Genomic DNA, 23,225 nt, shown 5'->3' with positions numbered 1-23,225 from the left:
TCCCAAGTTCTCTCACGTCACCCCGCTCCTCCGCTCCCTCCACTGGCTTCCAGTTGAAGCTCGCATCCGCTACAAGACCATGGTGCTTGCCTACGGAGCTGTGAGGGGAACGGCACCTCAGTACCTCCAGGCTCTGATCAGGCCCTACACCCAAACAAGGGCACTGCGTTCATCCACCTCTGGCCTGCTCGCCTCCCTACCACTGAGGAAGTACAGTTCCCGCTCAGCCCAGTCAAAACTGTTCGCTGCTCTGGCCCCCCAATGGTGGAACAAACTCCCTCACGACGCCAGGACAGCGGAGTCAATCACCACCTTCCGGAGACACCTGAAACCCCACCTCTTTAAGGAATACCTAGGATAGGATAAAGTAATCTTTCTCACCCCCCTTAAAAGATTTAGATGCACTACTGTTCCACTGGATGTCATAAGGTGAATGCACCAATTTGTAAGTCGCTCTGGATAAGAGCGTCTGCTAAATGACTTAAATGTAAATGTAAGCTAAGAATTATGTTAAAGAAGGGTTTAAGTATAACCAATTGGAATTTGTTGTCTGTATATTTTATCATTTCATTTAGGATACCATCAACACCACAGGCCTTTTGAGTTGGAGGGTTTTTATTTTGTCCTGTAGTTCATTCAATGTAATTGGAGAATCCAGTGGGTTCTGGAATCCAGTGGGTTCTGGAATCCAGTGGGTTCTGGAATCCAGTGGGTTCTGGTAGTATTTAATAGTTGATTCTAAGATTTGTATTTGATCATGTATATGTTTTTTGCTGTTTGTTCTTTGTTATAGAGCCAATCAGATTGGAGAAGTGGTTTACCCATACTGCCCAACCAAGAGCCAATCAGATTGGATAAGTGGTTTACCCATACTGCCCTACCAAGCAAAAAGGCAGTAACTGCTCATTTGGTCGAAAATTAGTTCATGTAATTTTTGCTACATTAAATACATGCTTCATCATGTGGACAAGTATCCTGCCTCGTATTTTATTGTGTTTTGGAGAACATGGGGGGGTCATGTTAGCAGTAACTGCATAAGGTTACTGTGAAAATAAATAAAGGTTACTGTAAAAATAAATAAAGGTTACTGTAAAAATAAATAAAGGTTACTGTGAAAATAAATAAAGGTTACTGTGAAAATAAAATTATGTGAAAATAAATCAAATAAAACATTTTCAGTTCCACGCTGTGAGCAGTTACTGTCTTTTTGCTTGGTAGGGCAGTATGGGTAAACCACTTCTCCAATCTGATTGGCTCTTGGTAGGGCAGTATGGGTAAACCACTTCTCCAATCTGATTGGCTCTTGGTAGGGCAGTATGGGTAAACCACTTCTCCAATCTGATTGGCTCTTGGTAGGGCAGTATGGGTAAACCACTTCTCCAATCTGATTGGCTCTTGGTAGGGCAGTATGGGTAAACCACTTCTCCAATCTGATTGGCTCTTGGTAGGGCAGTATGGGTAAACCACTTCTCCAATCTGATTGGCTCTTGGTAGGGCAGTATGGGTAAACCACTTCTCCAATCTGATTGGCTCTTGGTAGGGCAGTATGGGTAAACCACTTCTCCAATCTGATTGGCTCTTGGTAGGGCAGTATGGGTAAACCACTTCTCCAATCTGTTTGGCTCTTGGTAGGGCAGCGTACATCTCCATTTTGGATAAATAACTATTCGTGTTGTTGTTTGTTTAGTGTTTTCCAATTTTCCCAGAAGTGGTTAGATTCCATGGATTCTCTCTCTCTCTCACTCTCTGTCTCTCTCTAACTCTCTGTCTCTCTCTCTCCATCTCTTTTGCGTTCTCTCTCTCTCTAACTCTCTGTCTCTCTCTAACTCTCTGTCTCTCTCTAACTCTCTCTGTCTCTCTCTAACTCTCTGTCTCTCTCTAACTCTCTGTCTCTCTCTAACTCTCTGTCTCTCTCTGTCCCCACCAGTCGTATCTATGAGATCTTGCCTCAGAGGATACAGCAGTGGCAGCAGTCTCCCTGTATAGCCGAGGAGCAGGGCAAGAGGCTGCTGGAGCGAATCAGGAGAGATCAGCAGTCAGCCCGCCTGAGACTCACGGACATGGAGAAACGCTTCCACGAGCTGGAGGGGATCATCGCCAAGGCTAAGCAACAGGTGGTGCAACAGGACGAAGAGGTGAGAGAGAGAGAGAGAGAGACAGAGAGAGAGAGAGAGAGAGAGACAGAGAGAGAGAGAGAGAGACTCAAACACAGCCTCATACACAGCCTCGTACACAGCCTCAAAAGCCCGTCCATTCTGAGTTGCTTTGTTTCACTTTGTTTTTGGTTTATTCATTTTTTTTCTCTCTTTTAGGTGAATGAGGCCGAAGGGGACACAGACACAGACCTGCAGATATTCTGCGTGTCCTGCAGTCACCCCGTCAACCCCAAGGTGGCGCTAAGACACATGGAGAGATGCTACGCTAAGGTCAGTAGGTCAAAAAACATTTGAGCAGCAATGTGTTGTAATAAAACTGTGTTGTATTTAAATGTTTTTTCATTTTAATGTTTTCCTTGTGCAGTATGAGAGCCAGACCTCCTTCGGCTCCATGTACCCCACACGCATCGAAGGGTAAGGACCAATCCCACCGGCAACATCACATGACCTACGACTGACACCAAATGTCAATGAAATTTATGGAAAATTGTATAATAGCTTTACATTTACATTCCAGTCATTTATCCACAGAGACAGTTAGTATATTACATACAGTTAGTATATTACATATTATACAGTTAGTATATTCAGATAGCTAGGTGGACAACCACATATCACAGTATATTCAGATAGCTAGGTGGACAACCACATATTACAGTAGTTAGTATATTCAGATAGCTAGGTGGACAACCACATATTACAGTAGTTAGTATATTCAGATAGCTAGGTGGGACAACCACATATCACAGTAGTTAGTATATTCAGATAGCTAGGTGGGACAACCACATATCACAGTAGTTAGTATATTCAGATAGCTAGGTGAGACAACCACATATCACAGTATATTCAGATAGCTAGGTGGACAACCACATATTACAGTAGTTAGTATATTCAGATAGCTAGGTGGGACAACCACATATTACAGTAGTTAGTATATTCAGATAGCTAGGTGGGACAACCACATATTACAGTAGTTAGTATATTCAGATAGCTAGGTGGACAACCACATATTACAGTAGTTAGTATATTCAGATAGCTAGGTGAGACAACCACATATTACAGTAGTTAGTATATTCAGATAGCTAGGTGGACAACCACATATTACAGTAGTTAGTATATTCAGATAGCTAGGTGAGACAACCACATATTACAGTAGTTAGTATATTCAGATAGCTAGGTGAGACAACCACATATTACAGTAGTTAGTATATTCAGATAGCTAGGTGAGACAACCACATATTACAGTAGTTAGTATATTCAGATAGCTAGGTGAGACAACCACTTATCACAGTAGTTAGTATATTCAGATAGCTAGGTGAGACAACCACATATCACAGTAGTTAGTATATTCAGATAGCTAGGTGGGACAACCACATATTACAGTAGTTAGTATATTCAGATAGCTAGGTGGACAACCACATATCACAGTAGTTAGTATATTCAGATAGCTAGGTGGACAACCACATATCACAGTAGTTAGTATATTCAGATAGCTAGGTGGACAACCACATATCACAGTAGTTAGTATATTCAGATAGCTAGGTGGACAACCACATATCACAGTAGTTAGTATAGCTAGGTGGGACAACCACATATCACAGTAGTTAGTATAGCTAGGTGGGACAACCACATATCACAGTAGTTAGTATATTCATCTTCAGATAGCTAGGTGGGACAACCACATATCACAGTAGTTAGTGTATTCAGATAGCTAGGTGGACAACCACATATCACAGTAGTTAGTATATTCAGATAGCTAGGTGGACAACCACATATCACAGTAGTTAGTATATTCAGATAGCTAGGTGGGACAACCACATATCACAGTAGTTAGTATATTCAGATAGCTAGGTGGGACAACCACATATCACAGTAGTTAGTATATTCAGATAGCTAGGTGGACAACCACATATCACAGTAGTTAGTATATTCAGATAGCTAGGTGAGACAACCACATATCACAGTAGTTAGTATATTCAGATAGCTAGGTGAGACAACCACACGTAGAGCTGGGACGTGATCTACACCTACCACTGGTCTCAGGTATTTTACTGAAATCGTTCATTAAGATCAGTAGCCTAAAGAAATGTGACGTTTCATCCACTACAATCTATAATTTCAGTATGGGGGCGACAGGGTAGCCTAGTGGTTAGAGTGTTGGACTAGTAACCGAAAGGTTGCAAGTTCAAATCCCCGAGCTGACAAGGTACGAAATCTGTCGTTCTGCCCCTGAACAGGCAGTTAACCCACTGTTCCTAGACCGTCATTGAAAATAAGAATTTGTTCTTATTAAAGTAAAATAAAATTAAAAAATGAATGTTAATACTACAACCATCAAACTAGTTGTAGTACAGTCGTGGCCAAAAGTTTTGAGAATGACACAAATATTAATTTCCACAAAGTTTGCTGTCTCAGTGTCTTTAGATATTTTTTGTCAGATGTTACTATGGATACTGAAGTATAATTACAAGCATTTCATAAGTGTCAAAGGCTTTTATTGACAATTACTTGACCTTGATGCAAAGAGTATTTGTAGTGTTGACCCTTCATTTTCAAGACCTCTGCAATCCACCCCGGCATGCTGTCAATTAACTTCTGGGCCACATCCTGACTGATGGCATGCTGTCAGTTAACTTCTGGGCCACATCCTGACTGATGGCATGCTGTCAGTTAACTTCTGGGCCACATCCTGACTGATGGCGTGCTGTCAGTTAACTTCTGGGCCACATCCTGACTGATGGCATGCTGTCAATTAACTTCTGGGCCACATCCTGACTGATGGCATGCTGTCAGTTAACTTCTGGGCCACATCCTGACTGATGGCATGCTGTCAATTAACTTCTGGGCCACATCCTGACTGATGGCATGCTGTCAGTTAACTTCTGGGCCACATCCTGACTGATGGCATGCTGTCAGTTAACTTCTGGGCCACATCCTGACTGATGGCAGCCCATTTTTGCATAATCAATGCTTGTAGTTTGTCAGAATTTGTGGGTTTTTGTTTGTCCACCCGCCTCTTGAGGATTGACCACAAGTTCTCAATGGGATTAAGGTCTCGGGAGTTTCCTGGCCATGGATTCAAAATATCTATGTTTTGTTTCCCGAGCCACTTTTGCCTTATGGCAAGGTGCTCCATCATGCTGGAAAAGGCATTGTTCGTCACCAAACTGTTCCTGGATGGTTGGGAGAAGTTGCTCTCGGAGGATGTGTTGGTACCATTCTTTATTCATGGCTGTGTTCTTTGGCAAAATTGTGAGTGAGCCCACTCCCTTGGCTGAGAAGCAACACCACACATTAATGGTCTCATGATGCTTTACTGTTGGCATGACACAGGACTGATGGTAGCCCTCACCTTGTCTTCTCCGGACAAGCTTTTTTCCAGATGCCCCAAAAAAATCGGAAAGGGGATTCATCAGAGAAAATGACTTTACCCCAGTCCTTAGCAGTCCAATCCTTGTACCTTTTGCAGAATATCAGTGTGTCCCTGATGGTTTTCCTGGAGAGAAGTGGCTTCTTTGCTGCCCTTCTTGACACCAGGCCATCCTCCAAAAGTATTCGCCTCACTGTGAGTGCAGATGCACTCACACCTGCCTGCTGCCATTCCTGAGCAAGTTCTGTACTGGTGGTGCCCCGATCCCACAGCTGAATCAACTTTAGGAGACGGTCCTGGTGCTTGCTGGACTTTCTTGGTCTCCCTGAAGCCTTCTTCACAACAATTGAACCGCTCTCCTTGAAGTTCTTGATGATCCGATAAATGGTTGATTTAGGTGCAATCTTACTGGCAGCAATATCCTTGCCTGTGAAGCCCTTTTTGTCCAAAGCAATGATGACGGCACATGTTTCCTTGCAGGTAACCATGGTTGACAGAGGAAGAACAATGATTCCAAGAACCACCCTCCTTTTGAAGCTTCCAGTCTGTTATTCGAACTCAATCAGCATGACAGAGTGATCTCAAGCCTTGTCCTCGTCAACACTCACACCTGTGTTAACGAGAGAATCACTGACATGATGTCAGCTGGTCCTTTTGTTGCAGGGCTGAATTGCAGTGGAAATGTTTTTGTTTTCGGGATTCAGTTCATTTGCATGGCAAAGAGGAACTTTGCAATTCATCTGATCTCTCTTCATTACATTCTGGAGTATATTCAAATTGCCATCATGCAGACTGAGGCAGCAGACTTTGTGAAAATGTATATTTGTTGTCATTCTCAAACCTTTGGCCAGGACTGTAGTTTAAAGAGTTGTTACTGTTTGATATACTCAGTGTATAAATCACACTCATAGAAAAGTAGTTTGTAGGAAATGAGTGTTATTTACTTGAGTTAGTTAGTTGTTTATGTTCTCTCTCCGCAGTGCAACCAGACTGTTCTGTGACGTATACAACCCTCAGAGTAAAACCTACTGTAAGAGACTCCAGGTGTTGTGTCCTGAACACTCTAGAGACCCCAAGGTAGGTTTAGACCCTAAGGTAGACTTATAACAACCTACACATACCCTTCATAACACATGAATAGCTGTCATAGCAACCCTCAGAGTAAAACCTACTGTAAGAGACTGCAGGTGTTGTGTCCTGAACACTCTAGAGACCCTAAGGTAGGTTTAGACTCCAAGGTAGGTTTAGACTCTAAGGTAGGTTTAGACTCCAAGGTTAGATCTAGACTCCAAGGTTAGATTTAGACCCCAAGGTAGATTTAGACTCCAAGGTAGGTTTAGACTCCAAGGTAGGTTTATAGACTCCAAGGTAGGTTTTAGAACCCAAGGTAGATTTAGAACCCAAGGTAGGTTTTAAAACCCAAGGTAGGTTTTAGAACCCAAGGTAAATTTAGAACCCAAGGTAGGTTTAGAACCCAAGGTAGGTTTAGAACCCAAGGTAGGTTTAGACTCTAAGGTAGGTTTAGACTCCAAGGTTAGATCTAGACTCCAAGGTTAGATTTAGACCCCAAGGTAGATTTAGACTCCAAGGTAGGTTTAGACTCCAAGGTAGGTTTATAGACTCCAAGGTAGGTTTATAGACTCCAAGGTAGGTTTATAGACTCCAAGGTAGGTTTTAGAACCCAAGGTAGATTTAGAACCCAAGGTAGGTTTTAAAACCCAAGGTAGGTTTTAGAACCCAAGGTAAATTTAGAACCCAAGGTAGGTTTAGAACCCAAGGTAGGTTTAGAACCCAAGGTAGGTTTAGACTCCGAGGTTAGATTTAGACTCCAAGGTAGGTTTAGACCCCAAGGTAGGTTTTAGAACCCAAGGTAGGTTTAGAACCCAAGGTAGGTTTTAGAACCCAAGGTAGGTTTAGAACCCCAAGGTTAGATCTAGACTCCAAGGTTAGATCTAGACTCCAAGGTAGGTTTAGACCCCAAGGTAGATTTAGACTCCAAGGTAGGTTTAGACTCCAAGGTAGGTTTAGAACCCAAGGTAGGTTTAGAACCCAAGGTAGGTTTAGACCCCAAGGTAGGTTTAGACCCCAAGGTAGGTTTAGAACCCAAGGTAGGTTTAGAACCCCAAGGTAGGTTTAGAACCCCAAGGTAGGTTTAGACCCCAAGGTAGGTTTTAGAACCCAAGGTAGGTTTAGAACCCAAGGTAGGTTTAGAACCCAAGGTAGGTTTTAGAACCCAAGGTAGGTTTTAGAACCCAAGGTAGGTTTCTCTCACCTTCTCATCTATTTATAGGCCTTGATCCTACACATCATCTTCATAACAATATACGCCATTTGGCATTTTTATTCAGTTCAATAACACATTATGACTCCAGGACCGTTATGTTTCAGTGGTCCCTCCCACCTGAGCCCTGTCTCCTTCCAGGTTACTGTGGACGAGGTGTGTGGCTGTCCCCTGGTGAGAGACGTCTTCCAGCCCACAGGAGAGTACTGCCGGGTGTCGAAGCGCAAGTGTAACAAGCATTACTGCTGGGAGAAACTGAGGAGGGCTGAGGTGGACCTGGAGAGAGTCAGAGTGGTCAGTGTCATAATAATCATATAGCTAGGTTACGTTAAGTCAGTCTCTCATATGTAGTCCACATTTCAGGCCCTTTTTAGTCATCATGTGGAACATTTTACTTGTATATGTTTAAGTAAGTAGCCATTCTCTCATATGACTTGTCCTCTCCTTCGTCCCCTCTCCTCTTATCCTCTCCTTCGTCCCCTCTCCTCTTGTCCTCTCCTTCGTCCCCTCTCCTCTTGTCCTCTCCTTCGTCCCCTCTCCTCTTGTCCTCTCCTTCGTCCCCTCTCCTCTTGTCCTCTCCTTCGTCCCCTCTCCTCTTGTCTTCTCCTTCGTCCCCTCTCCTCTTATCCTCTCCTTCGTCCCCTCTCCTCTTATCCTCTCCTTCGTCCCCTCTCCTCTTATCCTCTCCTTCGTCCCCTCTCCTCTTGCCCTCTCCTTCGTCCCCTCTCCTCTTGTCCTCTCCTTCGTCCCCTCTCCTCTTGTCTTCTCCTTCGTCCCCTCTCCTCTTATCCTCTCCTTCGTCCCCTCTCCTCTTATCCTCTCCTTCGTCCCCTCTCCTCTTATCCTCTCCTTCGTCCCCTCTCCTCTTGCCCTCTCCTTCGTCCCCTCTCCTCTTGTCCTCTCCTTCGTCCCCTCTCCTCTTGTCCTCTCCTTCGTCCCCTCTCCTCTTGTCCTCTCCTTCGTCCCCTCTCCTCTTATCCTCTCCTTCGTCCCCTCTCCTCTTGTCCTCTCCTTCGTCCCCTCTCCTCTTACCCTCTCCTTCGTCCCCTCTCCTCTTGTCCTCTCCTTCGTCCCCTCTCCTCTTGTCCTCTCCTTCGTCCCCTCTCCTTCGTCCCCTCTCCTCTTGTCCAGTGGTACAAGCTGGACGAGCTCTTTGAGCAGGAGAGGAACGTCCGAACAGCCATGACCAATAGAGCAGGTCTCCTGGCCCTCATGCTGCACCAGACCATCCAGCACGACCCTGTTACCACTGATCTCCGCACCGCCAAGGATAGGTAGACCCCCAATCCTCCTGCCCATGACCCTTGAACTATCCCCTGACCACGAACCTCCTATGGTTACTACTGACTTACGTACCGCCAAGGATATGTAGAGGACCAACCCCCCCCGATCACGAGCCTCTGCATCTCCTCAGGACAGATAGACACCCCCCCCCCTCCCCCACAAGACCCTCAACACCACGACCCTGGCGGTGGCCCAGTCACCACAATCCCAACCTCCGAACCCACCTTCAAGGACAGATTGAACCAAGCTGTTACCATGACTACACCTTGACCACCAAGACCCTGTCACCATGACAACCTGTCACCACGACCCGGTAACCTGGACCTCAGCACCTCCAAGGGCAGATGCACAGAGGCAGATACAAAAAGACAGACTGATACAGATAGACAGAGACTGATAGACAGAGACTGATACAGATAGACTGATACAGACAGACAGAGACTGATACAGATAGACTGATACAGATAGACTGATACAGATAGACAGAGACTGATACAGACAGACTGATACAGATAGACTGATACAGACAGACTGATACAGACAGACTGATACAGATAGACTGATACAGACAGACTGATACAGACAGACTGATACAGATACAGACAGACTGATACAGATAGACTGATACAGATACAGATAGACTGATACAGATAGACAGAGACTGATACAGATAGACAGAGACTGATACAGATAGACTGATACAGACAGACAGAGACTGATACAGATAGACTGATACAGATAGACAGAGACTGATACAGATAGACTGATACAGATAGACAGAGACTGATACAGATAGACTGATACAGATAGACAGAGACTGATACAGATAGACTGATACAGACAGACAGAGACTGATACAGATAGACTGATACAGATACAGACAGACTGATACAGATAGACAGATACAGACAGACTGATACAGACAGACTGATACAGATACAGATAGACTGATACAGACAGACTGATACAGACAGACTGATACAGATACAGATAGACTGATACAGATACAGACAGACTGATACAGATACAGACAGACTGATACAGACAGACTGATACAGATAGACTGATACAGATAGACTGATACAGATACAGATAGACTGATACAGACAGACTGATACAGACAGACTGATACAGATAGACTGATACAGACAGACTGATACAGATACAGACAGACTGATACAGATACAGATAGACTGATACAGACAGACTGATACAGATAGACTGATACAGATAGACTGATACAGACAGACTGATACAGACAGACTGATACAGACAGACTGATACAGATAGACTGATACAGATACAGATAGACTGATACAGATAGACTGATACAGATACAGATAGACTGATACAGACAGACTGATACAGATAGACTGATACAGATAGACTGATACAGACAGACTGATACAGACAGACTGATACAGATAGACTGATACAGATAGACTGATACAGACAGACTGATACAGATACAGATAGACTGATGCAGATACAGATAGACTGATACAGATACAGATAGACTGATACAGACAGACTGATACAGATAGACTGATACAGATAGACTGATACAGACAGACTGATACAGATACAGATAGACTGATACAGACAGACTGATACAGATAGACTGATACAGATAGACTGATACAGATACAGATAGACTGATACAGATAGACTGATACAGATAGACTGATACAGATAGACTGATACAGACAGACTGATACAGATAGACTGATACAGACAGACTGATACAGATAGACTGATACAGACAGACTGATACAGATAGACTGATACAGATACAGATAGACTGATACAGACAGACAGACTGATACAGATACAGACAGACTGATACAGATAGACTGATACAGACAGACTGATACAGATACAGACAGACTGATACAGATAGACTGATACAGATACAGATAGACTGATACAGATAGACTGATACAGATAGACTGATACAGATACAGATAGACTGATACAGATACAGATAGACTGATACAGATAGACTGATACAGATAGACTGATACAGACAGACTGATACAGATAGACTGATACAGACAGACTGATACAGATAGACTGATACAGATACAGATAGACTGATACAGACAGACTGATACAGAAAGACTGATACAGATAGACTGATACAGATAGACTGATACAGACAGACTGATACAGATACAGATAGACTGATACAGATAGACTGATACAGACAGACTGATACAGAAAGACTGATACAGATAGACTGATACAGATAGACTGATACAGACAGACTGATACAGATAGACTGATACAGATAGACTGATACAGATAGACTGCCCAGGTTTCCTCTATTGTATTATTATTATTTTGTAATGTTTTTGAAGGAGATGAGCCGTTGTTGAACCCACACTAGTTTACATGGTGGTCTGATGCCACTACACACCCCAGTATTATTGCCTTGTCTTACTTAGCGTCACTGTGGTAGGAGTGGCGCCACCTCTCTGAGGACAGTGGTACTGCATTTGTCGTGTGCTGTTTTATCTGAATAGGACTGAGTACAATGACTGGGTGCTGTGTTCCAGAATGCACACTTGCGTTCTGCGTTCTCCCCGTTCTTATCAAGGGGGGGGGGATCTTCCAAGAACACATGAGAGAGATACTGTCTAGTATAGGAGAACGCAGAGCGCTTAAAATCCGCTTCAATTTGAAACGTACTTCGACGTGACCTCTAACCTAAACCGGGAAACTGCGTCATCACGCAGCCGGCCTCAACAAAGCTAGCTTTTATGTTAGCTAACTAGCTACGTCTGTTTACAGCCGATGTAGCAGTGTGAGCAACTAGTGCTAGCAATTCAGCGAACAACTGTCCCAGAATGGAAATATTTAAACACAAATAACAAGTAAACAGAATTAATTTTCTCAGTACCTGTTAGTGAATTAAATCTAACACCGACCAGATTAATTTTATGTGGGGTATGACAGGTAAGCTTTCAAAAACATTGTTTAGAGTGTTAGGGTTGCGTAAATTCAAATCTGGTATCAGGATAAATATAACAATGAGTCACCGATTTTATACTATGTGTTTTTTATTAGCTAAGTAATAAATGGCAAATGCAACATTCGTATATACGGGCTCACTGTAATACCACGCAGGGCAGAACAGAGAACTGACAGGATGTATGTAAACAGTATTCTTTATACTGTGATAGACAGTTCCAACCCGTCTGTTGGCCTATCACAGTAGAGACTGGGCGTGGTTTAAACTTGCTCAGCCTATTGCAGGCGCTCAGGCGGGTCCCCGCCTCTTGGCGCTTCTGTTGATAGATGTGAAGAACATCCAGGCTCTCATGCGCCATACCGTTATCTCGCACCTGGCTCCTGTTATCTAACAAAAAGACCGCTTGTTCTCGCAACCCCACGCTCTGAATGTGCCCTGTCTTCTGTATTTTTCCAACATGAGAAAAGCCCATGGCCTTGAAACTTTTAACAATGTTTCAAGTCAGCTATGTTGCATAACACACACATACATCCACACAAGGCAACAGCAGATAATATTCAATCATATATATGGTAACGGGCTATAATGTAAAAATACAGGATCCAACAAGAGGCTGAAGCAAAAACAAAACAAGTAAGGACATAACTAAATACGTTGTTTTGCTTCCTGTTTAAGAATAGTGGTGTTTCACTGTGAAGCTGATACTGCATTAGGACGGCTTGTGTTTTTCTTTCCAATGAGAAGGCTTGAGATACGTTATAACACCCATGTATATTATTACATGGCTTGTTTTTATATTCACTTTATGCATCGATAACAAATAGGCGATAAGATTACAATACAACTAGATTAGAAGGCCTAGACTACTTCAATGCATTGGATACAAAACCAACACTGGCGTGTGATTTAAGGAGAACTTAAATGAATACAGTATTGTAATGTTATTAATGCCTTTCTCTCTCCTTGCAGGGGATTGGACAGATGAACTACAGACCCCAGATGACCAAGCCTCAGAACCAGAACCGTGTGGAAACGTCAACACTCATTTTGAATAAATATTAACTCATTTATTGGTTTTCCTGTATCTGCATGGATCCTTAGAACACGGTCCATTAGAACACAGTCCATTGGAACACAGTCCATTAGATCACAGTCCATTAGAACACAGTCCATTAGAACACAGTCCATTAGATCACAGTCCATTAGAACACAGTCCATTAGAACACAGTCCATTGGAACACAGTCCATTGGAACACAGTCCATTAGAACACAGTCCATTAGAACACAGTCCATTAGAACACAGTCCATTAGATCACAGTCCATTAGAACACAGTCCATTAGATCACAGTCCATTAGAACACAGTCCATTAGAACACAGTCCATTAGATCACAGTCCATTAGAACACAGTCCATTAGAACACAGTCCATTAGAACACAGTCCATTGGAACACAGTCCATTGGAACACAGTCCATTAGAACACAGTCCATTAGAACACAGTCCATTGGAACACAGTCCATTGGAACACAGTCCATTGGAACACAGTCCATTGGAACACAGTCCATTGGAACACAGTCCATTAGAACACAGTCCATTGGAACACAGTCCCTTAGAACACAGTCCATTGGAACACAGTCCATTGGAACACAGTCCATTAGAACACAGTCCATTAGAACACAGTCCATTGGAACACAGTCCATTGTACAAGTTTTGTTAGTTGTATGTACAGGATACATATCGTCCAACCAAATGCTTACTTGCAGGTTCCTTCTCAGCAATGAAACAACGATAAGAAAATCTAAAAGATAAGAATACGAACACAAAGTAAATGGCTCAGTCGAATAGAATAAACATTTTAGGATCCACTAGTGAGGGACGTCAAGGAGATTCACCATTCACCATTCTAAAGCGTGTTCAGTACGCGAGGGACATTTTATTCATGACAGCCACAGGTGTGTTCCAGCCCTTCACTAACACCTTCAACTAATTGTGATCTAAATTGTAGATGATGAATAGTTGAACACTTGTTTGTGGTGGGCAGGAATAAAAACTTGCCCGGTGTGCAGTACACTGGGGCAGAAACACTGGGGCAGTACACTGGGGCAGAAACACTGGGGCAGTACACTGGGGCAGAAACACTGGGGCAGTACACTGGGGCAGAAACACTGGGGCAGTACACTGGGGCAGAAACACTGGGACAGTACACTGGGGCAGAAACACTGGGGCAGGAACGATGGGGCAGAAACACTGGGGCAGAAACACTGGGGCAGAAACGCTGGGGAAGAAACACTGGGGCAGAAACACTGGGGCAGAAACACTGGGGCAGTACACTGGGGCAGAAACACTGGGGCAGTACACTGGGGCAGAAACACTGGGGCAGTACACTGGGGCAGAAACACTGGGGCAGAAACACTGGGGCAGAAACACTGGGGCAGTACACTGGGGCAGAAACACTGGGGCAGAAACACTGGGGCAGTACACTGGGGCAGAAACACTGGGGCAGTACACTGGGGCAGAAACACTGGGGCAGAAACACTGGGGCAGAAACACTGGGGCAGAAACACTGGGACAGTACACTGGGGCAGAAACACTGGGGCAGAAACACTGGGGCAGAAACACTGGGGCAGTACACTGGGGCAGAAACACTGGGGCAGAAACACTGGGACAGTACACTGGGGCAGAAACACTGGGGCAGGAACGCTGGGGCAGGAACGCTGGGGCAGAAACACTGGGGCAGAAACACTGGGGCAGAAACACTGGGGCAGTACACTGGGGCAGAAACACTGGGGCAGTACACTGGGGCAGAAACACTGGGGCAGTACACTGGGGCAGAAACACTGGGGCAGTACACTGGGGCAGAAACACTGGGGCAGTACACTGGGGCAGAAACACTGGGACAGTACACTGGGGCAGAAACACTGGGGCAGGAACGATGGGGCAGAAACACTGGGGCAGAAACGCTGGGGAAGAAACACTGGGGCAGAAACACTGGGGCAGAAACACTGGGGCAGTACACTGGGGCAGAAACACTGGGGCAGTACACTGGGGCAGAAACACTGGGGCAGTACACTGGGGCAGAAACACTGGGGCAGAAACACTGGGGCAGTACACTGGGGCAGAAACACTGGGGCAGAAACACTGGGGCAGTACACTGGGGCAGAAACACTGGGGCAGTACACTGGGGCAGAAACACTGGGGCAGAAACACTGGGGCAGTACACTGGGGCAGAAACACTGGGGCAGAAACACTGGGACAGTACACTGGGGCAGAAACACTGGGGCAGTACACTGGGGCAGAAACACTGGGGCAGAAACACTGGGGCAGTACACTGGGGCAGAAACACTGGGGCAGAAACGCTGGGGCAGAAACACTGGGGCAGAAACACTGGGGCAGGAACGCTGGGGCAGAAACACTGGGGCAGTACACTGGGGCAGTACACTGGGGCAGAAACACTGGGGCAGAAACACTGGGGCAGTACACTGGGCAGTACACTGGGGCAGTACACTGGGGCAGAAACACTGGGGCAGTACACTGGGGCAGTACACTGGGGCAGAAACACTGGGGCAGTACACTGGGGCAGAAACACTGGGGCAGAAACACTGGGGCAGTTCACTGGGGCAGTACACTGGGGCAGAAACACTGGGGCAGAAACACTGGGGCAGAAACACTGGGGCAGTACACTGGGGCAGAAACACTGGGGCAGAAACACTGGGGCAGTACACTGGGGCAGAAACACTGGGGCAGAAACACTGGGGCAGAAACACTGGGGCAGTACACTGGGGCAGAAACACTGGGGCAGTACACTGGGGCAGAAACACTGGGGCAGAAACACTGGGGCAGTACAATGGGGCAGAAACACTGGGGCAGAAACACTGGGGCAGAAACACTGGGGCAGTACACTGGGGCAGAAACACTGGGGCAGAAACACTGGGGCAGTACACTGGGGCAGAAACGCTGGGGCAGAAACACTGGGGCAGGAACGCTGGGGCAGAAACACTGGGGCAGAAACACTGGGGCAGAAACACTGGGGCAGTACACTGGGGCAGTTCACTGGGGCAGAAATCACCCACGGCTGTATGTTACAAGGAGCTGACAATTCTACATGATAGAGAATAACATACAGTATATGGATCTACTTCTAACATAGTGATGCTACACACTGCTAGACAAACTGACACAACTCCTAGGATAGGGTGATTTCCCTGACTAAACCCCTAGGATAGGGTGATTTCCCTGACTAAACCCCTAGGATAGGGTGATTTCCCTGACTAAACCCCTAGGATAGGGTGATTTCCCTGACTAAACTCCTAGGATAGGGTGATTTCCCTGACTAAACTCCTAGGATAGGGTGATTTCCCTGACTAAATCCCTAGGATAGTGTGATTTTCCTGACTAAATCCCTAGGATAGGGTGATTTCCCTGACTAAACCCCTAGGATAGGGTGATTTTCCTGACTAAACTCCTAGAATAGGGTGATTTCCCTGACTAAACTCCTAGGATAGGGTGATATCCCTGACTAAACCCCTAGGATAGGGTGATATCCCTGACTAAACTCCTAGAATAGGGTGATTTCCCTGACTAAACTCCTAGGATAGGGTGATATCCCTGACTAAACCCCTAGGATAGGGTGATATCCCTGACTAAACTCCTAGGATAGGGTGATTTCCCTGACTAAATCCCTAGGATAGTGTGATTTTCCTGACTAAATCCCTAGGATAGTGTGATTTTCCTGACTAAATCCCTAGGATAGTGTGATTTTCCTGACTAAATCCCTAGGATAGTGTGATTTCCCTGACTAAATCCCTAGGATAGTGTGATTTTCCTGACTAAATCCCTAGGATAGGGTGATTTTCCTGACTAAACCCCTAGGATAGGGTGATTTTCCTGACTAAACTCCTAGAATAGGGTGATTTCCCTGACTAAACTCCTAGGATAGGGTGATATCCCTGACTAAACCCCTAGGATAGGGTGATATCCCTGACTAAACTCCTAGGATAGGGTGATATCCCTGACTAAACTCCTGTGATAGGGTGATATCCCTGACTAAACCCCTGTGATAGGGTGATTTCCCTGACTAAACCTCTGTGATAGGGTGATTTCCCTGACTAAACCTCTGTGATAGGGTGATTTCCCTGACTAAACCCCTGTGATAGGGTGATTTCCCTGACTAAACCCCTAGGATAGGGTGATTTCCCTGACTAAACCCCTAGGATAGGGTGATTTCCCTGACAAACCTCTGTGCAGATGCATAAGGCCAAAGGGGGAGGAGAAATGAACCTCACTGCTCAGATTTCAGTGCTGGTTCAAGTTGCTGAGAACGACAACTGCCTTTGTTAACGCGATGGTTTTGTAAACAGATTTGCATATTTATAGGCTTAATCAAGTGATCAGCAATTTACTTTTAATTGATCATTAACTTTAAGTGAACCGGCACTGCATGCATGTATTGACGGATCATGTAAGAATTCACAAATAATTAGCCAGATTGAACAGCTAGCACCTCCAAACCAGTCTGTCCCTAGACAGTTTCTAAATCCTGAATAGGTGAACTTGCTAGCCAGCTCATGACAAATTCAGCAAATCGTTTTTAAAAGTGTGTTTTCAGGGACAGATGGCAGGACAAACCAGTCGTGTCAGAATGGTTTGGAGGTGTGACATTTGCTGAATTTGTCATTAGCTGGCTAGCACGTTCACCTATTCAGGATTTAGAAACTGTCTAGGTATTCACAATTGACACCGCTGATTTTACAATATTCCTCCGTTTAACTCTGAAGTTTTGGGGAATTTTTGCTGCGTCGCAAGGTGTTATGGGATAGCCTCCCCATCGAAGGGAACAGGAAGTAGACACCCATGCTTTGTTTTTGTAAGTCGCTCTGGATAAGAGCGTCTGCTAAATGACTTAAATGTAAATGTAATGTAAATGTTTTCCAGACGTCATAAAGTACGCTTATAGAACGTCCAGTATTACTTGTCCTTTCGCGCGTTCGTATGTTTGGATTCGCAACGTAACAAAAAGCAGTTGTCTTCCAGACGCGCTATACGCTCTAAACAGAACACAAGTTTGAATTTTGGAACGCAGCCTGGATGTAGGGTGAACTTCCAATAGATGCTGATCTTGGGTCAGTTTTGCATTTTCCTCCGCTAAGGATTATGGGAAGAGAAGCTGATCCCAGATCTGTACCTAGTGGAAACTTTAGTCTGAGACTGAGAGTAGACCTGCCCGTGACAAAGATCACAAATATATAATGACTCCGGAGGGGATGGCTGCTGTTTTACATGCTCCTAAACAACTGTGCTATTTTGTTAGTTTTTGTAACTTATTTTGTACATAATGTTGCTGCTACCGTCTCTTATGACCTAAAAGAGCTTCTGGACGTCAGAACAGCGATTACTCACCTCAAATTGGATGAAGGCTTTTGCTTTATTGAGTCCGACGCGAAGGATATACTGCTTTGTCAAGACCAAGGCCCAAATGCCCGTCATCAGCATGAAGAAAAGATGGAGGAAAAGGGGCAGGAGGGCGGGGTGCCTTGTAAGAATTCCCAGACGAGTAAGTAAACCACCACTTGCCTCCGTATTATTGGCCAACGTTCAATCATTGGAAAACAAACTGGACAATCTACGATCAAGACTCTTCTACCAACGGGACATTAAAAACTGGAATATCTTATGTTTCATCGAGTTGTGGCTGAACGACAAGACGGATAATATAGAGCTGGATAATATAGAGCTAGATAATATAGAGCTAGATAATATAGAGCTGGATAATATAGAGCTGGATAATATAGAGCTGGATAATATAGAGCTAGATAATATAGAGCTGGATAATATAGAGCTGGATAATATAGAGCTGGATAATATAGAGCTAGATAATATAGAGCGATCTGGCTTCACCAGATCAACTCTGTCTGTAATGTCTACATGTTTCCAACAGACCACCATCGTCCCTGTGCCCAAGAAAGTGAAGGTAACCTGCCTAAATGACTACCGACCCGTAGCACTCACGTATGTAGACATGAAGTGCTTTGAAAGGCTGGTCATGGCTCACATCAACACCATCATCCCGGAAACCCTAGACCCACTCCAATTTGCATACCGCCCAACAGATCCACAGATGACGCAATCTCACACTCCACACTGCCCTTTCTCACCTGGACAAAAGGAACACCTATGTGAGAATGCTGGTCATTAGCTACAGCTCAGCGTTCAACACCATAGTGCCCACGAAGCTCATCATTAAGCTAAGGACTCTGGGACTAAACACCTCCCTCGGCAACTGGATCCTGGACTTCCTGATGGGCCGCCCCCAGGTGGTAAGGGGTAGGCAGTGTGGTACCAGGACAACAACCTCTCCCTCAATGTGAGAAAGATAAAAAAGCTGATCATGGACTATAGGAAAAGGAGGGCCGAACAGGCCCCCATTATCATCGACGTGGCTGAAGTGGAGCGGGTTGAGAGTTTCCACATCACCAACGAACTATCACTGCACCATCGAGAGCATCCTGATCGGTTACATCACCGCCTGGTATGGCAACTGCTCGGCGTCTGACCGTAAGGCACTACAGAGGGTAGTGCGTACAGCCCAGTACATCACTGAGGCCAAGCTTCCTCCCATCCAGGAGCTATATAATCAGTGGTGTCACAGGAAGGCTCCAAAAATGGTCAAAGACTCCAGTCACCCAAGTCATAGACTGTTCTCTCTAGTACCACACGGCAAGCGGTACTGGAGCACCAAGTCTAGGTCCAAAAGGCTCCTTAACAGCTTCTACCCCCAAGCCATAAGACTGCTGAACAATTAATCCAATGGCAACCCAGGACTATTTACATTGACCCCCCCTCCCCCTTTGTTTTTACACTGCTGCTACTCACTGTTTATTATCTATGCACAGTCACTTTACCCCTACCCCCTGTATATAGCCTTGTTGTTGTTTTATTGTGTGACTTTTAATTACATTTTTTAAATTCAGTTTATTTAGTCAATAATTTCTTAACTCTATTTCTTGAACTGCATTAATTGTTTAAGGGCTTGTAAGTACGTTGACTCATACTGGTACCCACTGTATATAGCCTGTTTAAGGGCTTGTAAGTAAGCATTTCACAGTAAGGTCACCTGTTGTATTTGGTGCATGTGACAAATACAATTTGATTTGCTATAACTACTGCTGTACACATCTTCCATACACACCATCATATGTATCATGTTATGGGTATGCTTGTCATCATTAAGGACTGGGGAGTTTTTCAGGATAAAGAAGAAACGTAATGGAGCTAAGCCCACCCACAATCCTAGAGGAAAACCTGGTACAATCTGCTTTCCACCAGGCGTTAGATATTACTGTACTGTTGGAGCTAGAAACACAAGCGTTAGATATTACTGTACTGTTGGAGCTAGAAGCACAAGCGTTAGATATTACTGTACTGTTGGAGCTAGAAACACAAGCATTAGGTATTACTGTACTGTTGGAGCTAGAAACACAAGCATTATATATTACTGAACTGATGGAGCTAGAAACACAAGCATTATATATTACTGAACTGATGGAGCTAGAAACACAAACATTGTATATTACTGAACTGCGATAACATCTGCACATCTGTGTACACAACCAATACACTTTTATTTGATTTGAAGGTGTATCCCGGTATCACTTTTGAGTGTCAGAGCAAAACAAGATTCTCTGGTCTGATGAAACCAAGATTGAACTCTTTGGCCTGAATGCCAAGCGTCACGTCTGGAGGAAACCTGGCACCATCCCTACGGTGAAGCATGGTGGAGGCAGCATCAAGCTGTGGGGATGTTTTTCAGCGGCAGGGATTGGGAGACTAGTCAGGATAAAAGGAAAGATGAACAGAGCAAAGTACAGAGAGATCCTTGATGAAAACCTGCTCCAGAGTGCTCAGGACCTCAGATTGGGGCAAAGGTTCACCTTCCAACAGGACAACGACCCTAAGCACACAGCCAAGACAATGCAGGTGTGGCTTCAGGACAAGTCTCTGAATGTCCTTGATTGACCCAGCCAGAGCCCGGACTTGAACCTGATCGAACATCTCTGGAAAGACCTGAAAATAGCTGTGCAGCAACACTCCCCATCCAACCTGACAGAGCTTGAGAGGATCTGCAGAGAAGAATGGGAGAAACTCCCCAAATACAGGTGTGCCAAGCGTGTAGCGTCATACCCAAGAATAATCGAGGCTGGAATTGCTGCCAAACGTGCTTCTGTCTGAAAGGGTCTGAAAGATTATGTAAATGTGATATTTCAGTTTTTTTTATTTTATAAATTTGCAAACAATTTTAAAACCCTATTTTTTCTTTGTCATTATGGGGTTATTGTGTGTAGATTGATGAGGGGGGAAAAAACAAACAATTTTAATCGATTGTAGAATAAGGCTGTAACGTGTCAACATTTTTAAAACGGTGTCCAAATAGGCTAAAGATTTAATCACAGATAAGACATTTAACTGGTTTAGTATAGTCCATTCACTTAGTAACTCCACTCACAACTTGTAGCTGTCTAGTCTGTTTATTTGTGTTGTTGGTCTTGGCTAGTTTAGACTAGCGTGTGTAGAATCCTTTCCTGATGCATGGACACAATGGAGGAGCCCGGATCTTTTACATTCCATGGTTGCCGAGGGAGACGAGCCGGAACACAATGCCTCAAGTGTTTCAAAGAGAAGTTCCCCCAACACTGTTAGAACACATTCTAGTTGATGGTATACCACATGGCGAACTTGACCAAAACAATGGAATTGCCATGGAAACACGTGAGGGTTAGATCCTGAATCTCCCCATTGGCCCCCCAGCAAAATGAGCCAACATTTAGACTGTTCTTAAATGGAATCCATTTTTATGTTCAAATGTAGGAACTGGGGTCTCCAGTTTGACCCCACTGCGGTCTATGGCTCCACGCCCACCCTGCCCAGACATCTAGATGTGAGAAAGTTAGTGTATAAGCTAATGATCCTTCATTTCTCATATTTCAAAGATGAAAAAAACACATGTTTTTTTTGGTTTGGATTATATTTTACCAGAGCTAATGCGTTATATTCTGCTACATTCATTTCACATTTCAGCCAATTATAAAACAGCCAATTATATCCAAAACGGACTTAAGTGACCGCCTGTTACAATACATAAATCATGACGGATTTTAACGAATATCCTTCTTGAATGTGTGCCAGTCTGGTGGACTCATTTCCCGCTGTTGTCAACATCATAAACCAACCCTGTCTGTATTTTTCCCCATAGTTGCACATGCATCTGTGTTGTTACTTAACATCCCAACCCATCTTTCGGTCACAAGAATTGATGAGTTCCTCCTCACTGCACCTATCTGGAATCCTGGGGACGTCCCTACATTAACCATAAACACAACCCACACCTTAACAATTGTAAAAAAGGTCAACTTCAATGTTTAGGCACATCCCTAAACTAAACTAACCATAACATTAACCATAAACACAACCCTCACCTTAACAATTGTAAAAGGTCAACTTCAATGTTTAGGGACGTCCCAAGGATCCAGTATAGCACGGACCCTTTTAAAAACACCCCTGTCCTCTACCACGTGTTGCATTGTGGGTCCTGTCCAACCTCAACTCACCCTAGGAAACTTTTCCTACAGGAGCTCAACCCCGGCAGCTGAAAGCACAGCTGGTGGTCCTACGCTGTGTTGTGGGCAGAGGGGTTCGACTCGACCCGCTGGCGGTCATTCATCCTATGTAAACACCACACGGACCGTCTATGTGGATGAGTTGTAATTTATACAAGCGGATGGTTAAACAAAGAGAAGTGTCAGTCTATGAGAGGTAGGTGTTTTCTGTCTACCGGCTGTGGGACATTGATGTGAGTTTAGTTCGTGTGTTGCCCGGTTCCACGAACTTGTTCATGCTGGGCACCTGTAGCATGACACCTGTAGTCATACCATTACAGGGAATTACTAAAACGGTCGGAAGTAAGCTTGGTGTTGACGTGTGAAAAAGTGTTTCTTTGGACGTGTTTGGCGAAGTTTACATTGATATGTCGGCACTTGCTGCTATGCCGCACACAAAATACTTCACATTCTTCCAGGTGTTTGCACAGGGAAATTGGCTAACTCACACCCCCATACACATCAAACTGAACTAACTAGCATCCAAGACCAGCTCTGGTGTGTTTTAATGCT

At 44.6% G+C, this 23,225-nt stretch overlaps 1 protein-coding gene across 1 annotated transcript in view; it reads left to right on the top strand.

Moving 5' to 3' along the window:
- Positions 1-13,135, top strand: part of LOC115122253 (CXXC-type zinc finger protein 1-like) — a 54,995-nt gene extending 41,860 nt beyond the window's left edge. Inside the window, exons 10-16 of the mRNA XM_065005121.1 lie at positions 1,928-2,135; positions 2,313-2,426; positions 2,521-2,570; positions 6,507-6,603; positions 7,949-8,101; positions 8,939-9,081; positions 13,035-13,135. Coding sequence (XP_064861193.1) covers positions 1,928-2,135; positions 2,313-2,426; positions 2,521-2,570; positions 6,507-6,603; positions 7,949-8,101; positions 8,939-9,081; positions 13,035-13,050 — 781 coding nt within the window. The 3' untranslated portion in view covers positions 13,051-13,135. The remainder of the gene's footprint in view (positions 1-1,927; positions 2,136-2,312; positions 2,427-2,520; positions 2,571-6,506; positions 6,604-7,948; positions 8,102-8,938; positions 9,082-13,034) is intronic.
- The last annotated feature ends 10,090 nt before the right edge of the window (positions 13,136-23,225 follow it).

Source organism: Oncorhynchus nerka, linkage group LG20 (assembly GCF_034236695.1).
Source record: "Oncorhynchus nerka isolate Pitt River linkage group LG20, Oner_Uvic_2.0, whole genome shotgun sequence".
NCBI classification, from domain to species: Eukaryota; Metazoa; Chordata; class Actinopteri; order Salmoniformes; family Salmonidae; genus Oncorhynchus; species Oncorhynchus nerka.
The sequence above is the reverse complement of the archived record's forward strand: the minus strand, read 5'-3'. Positions and strand labels throughout refer to the sequence as shown.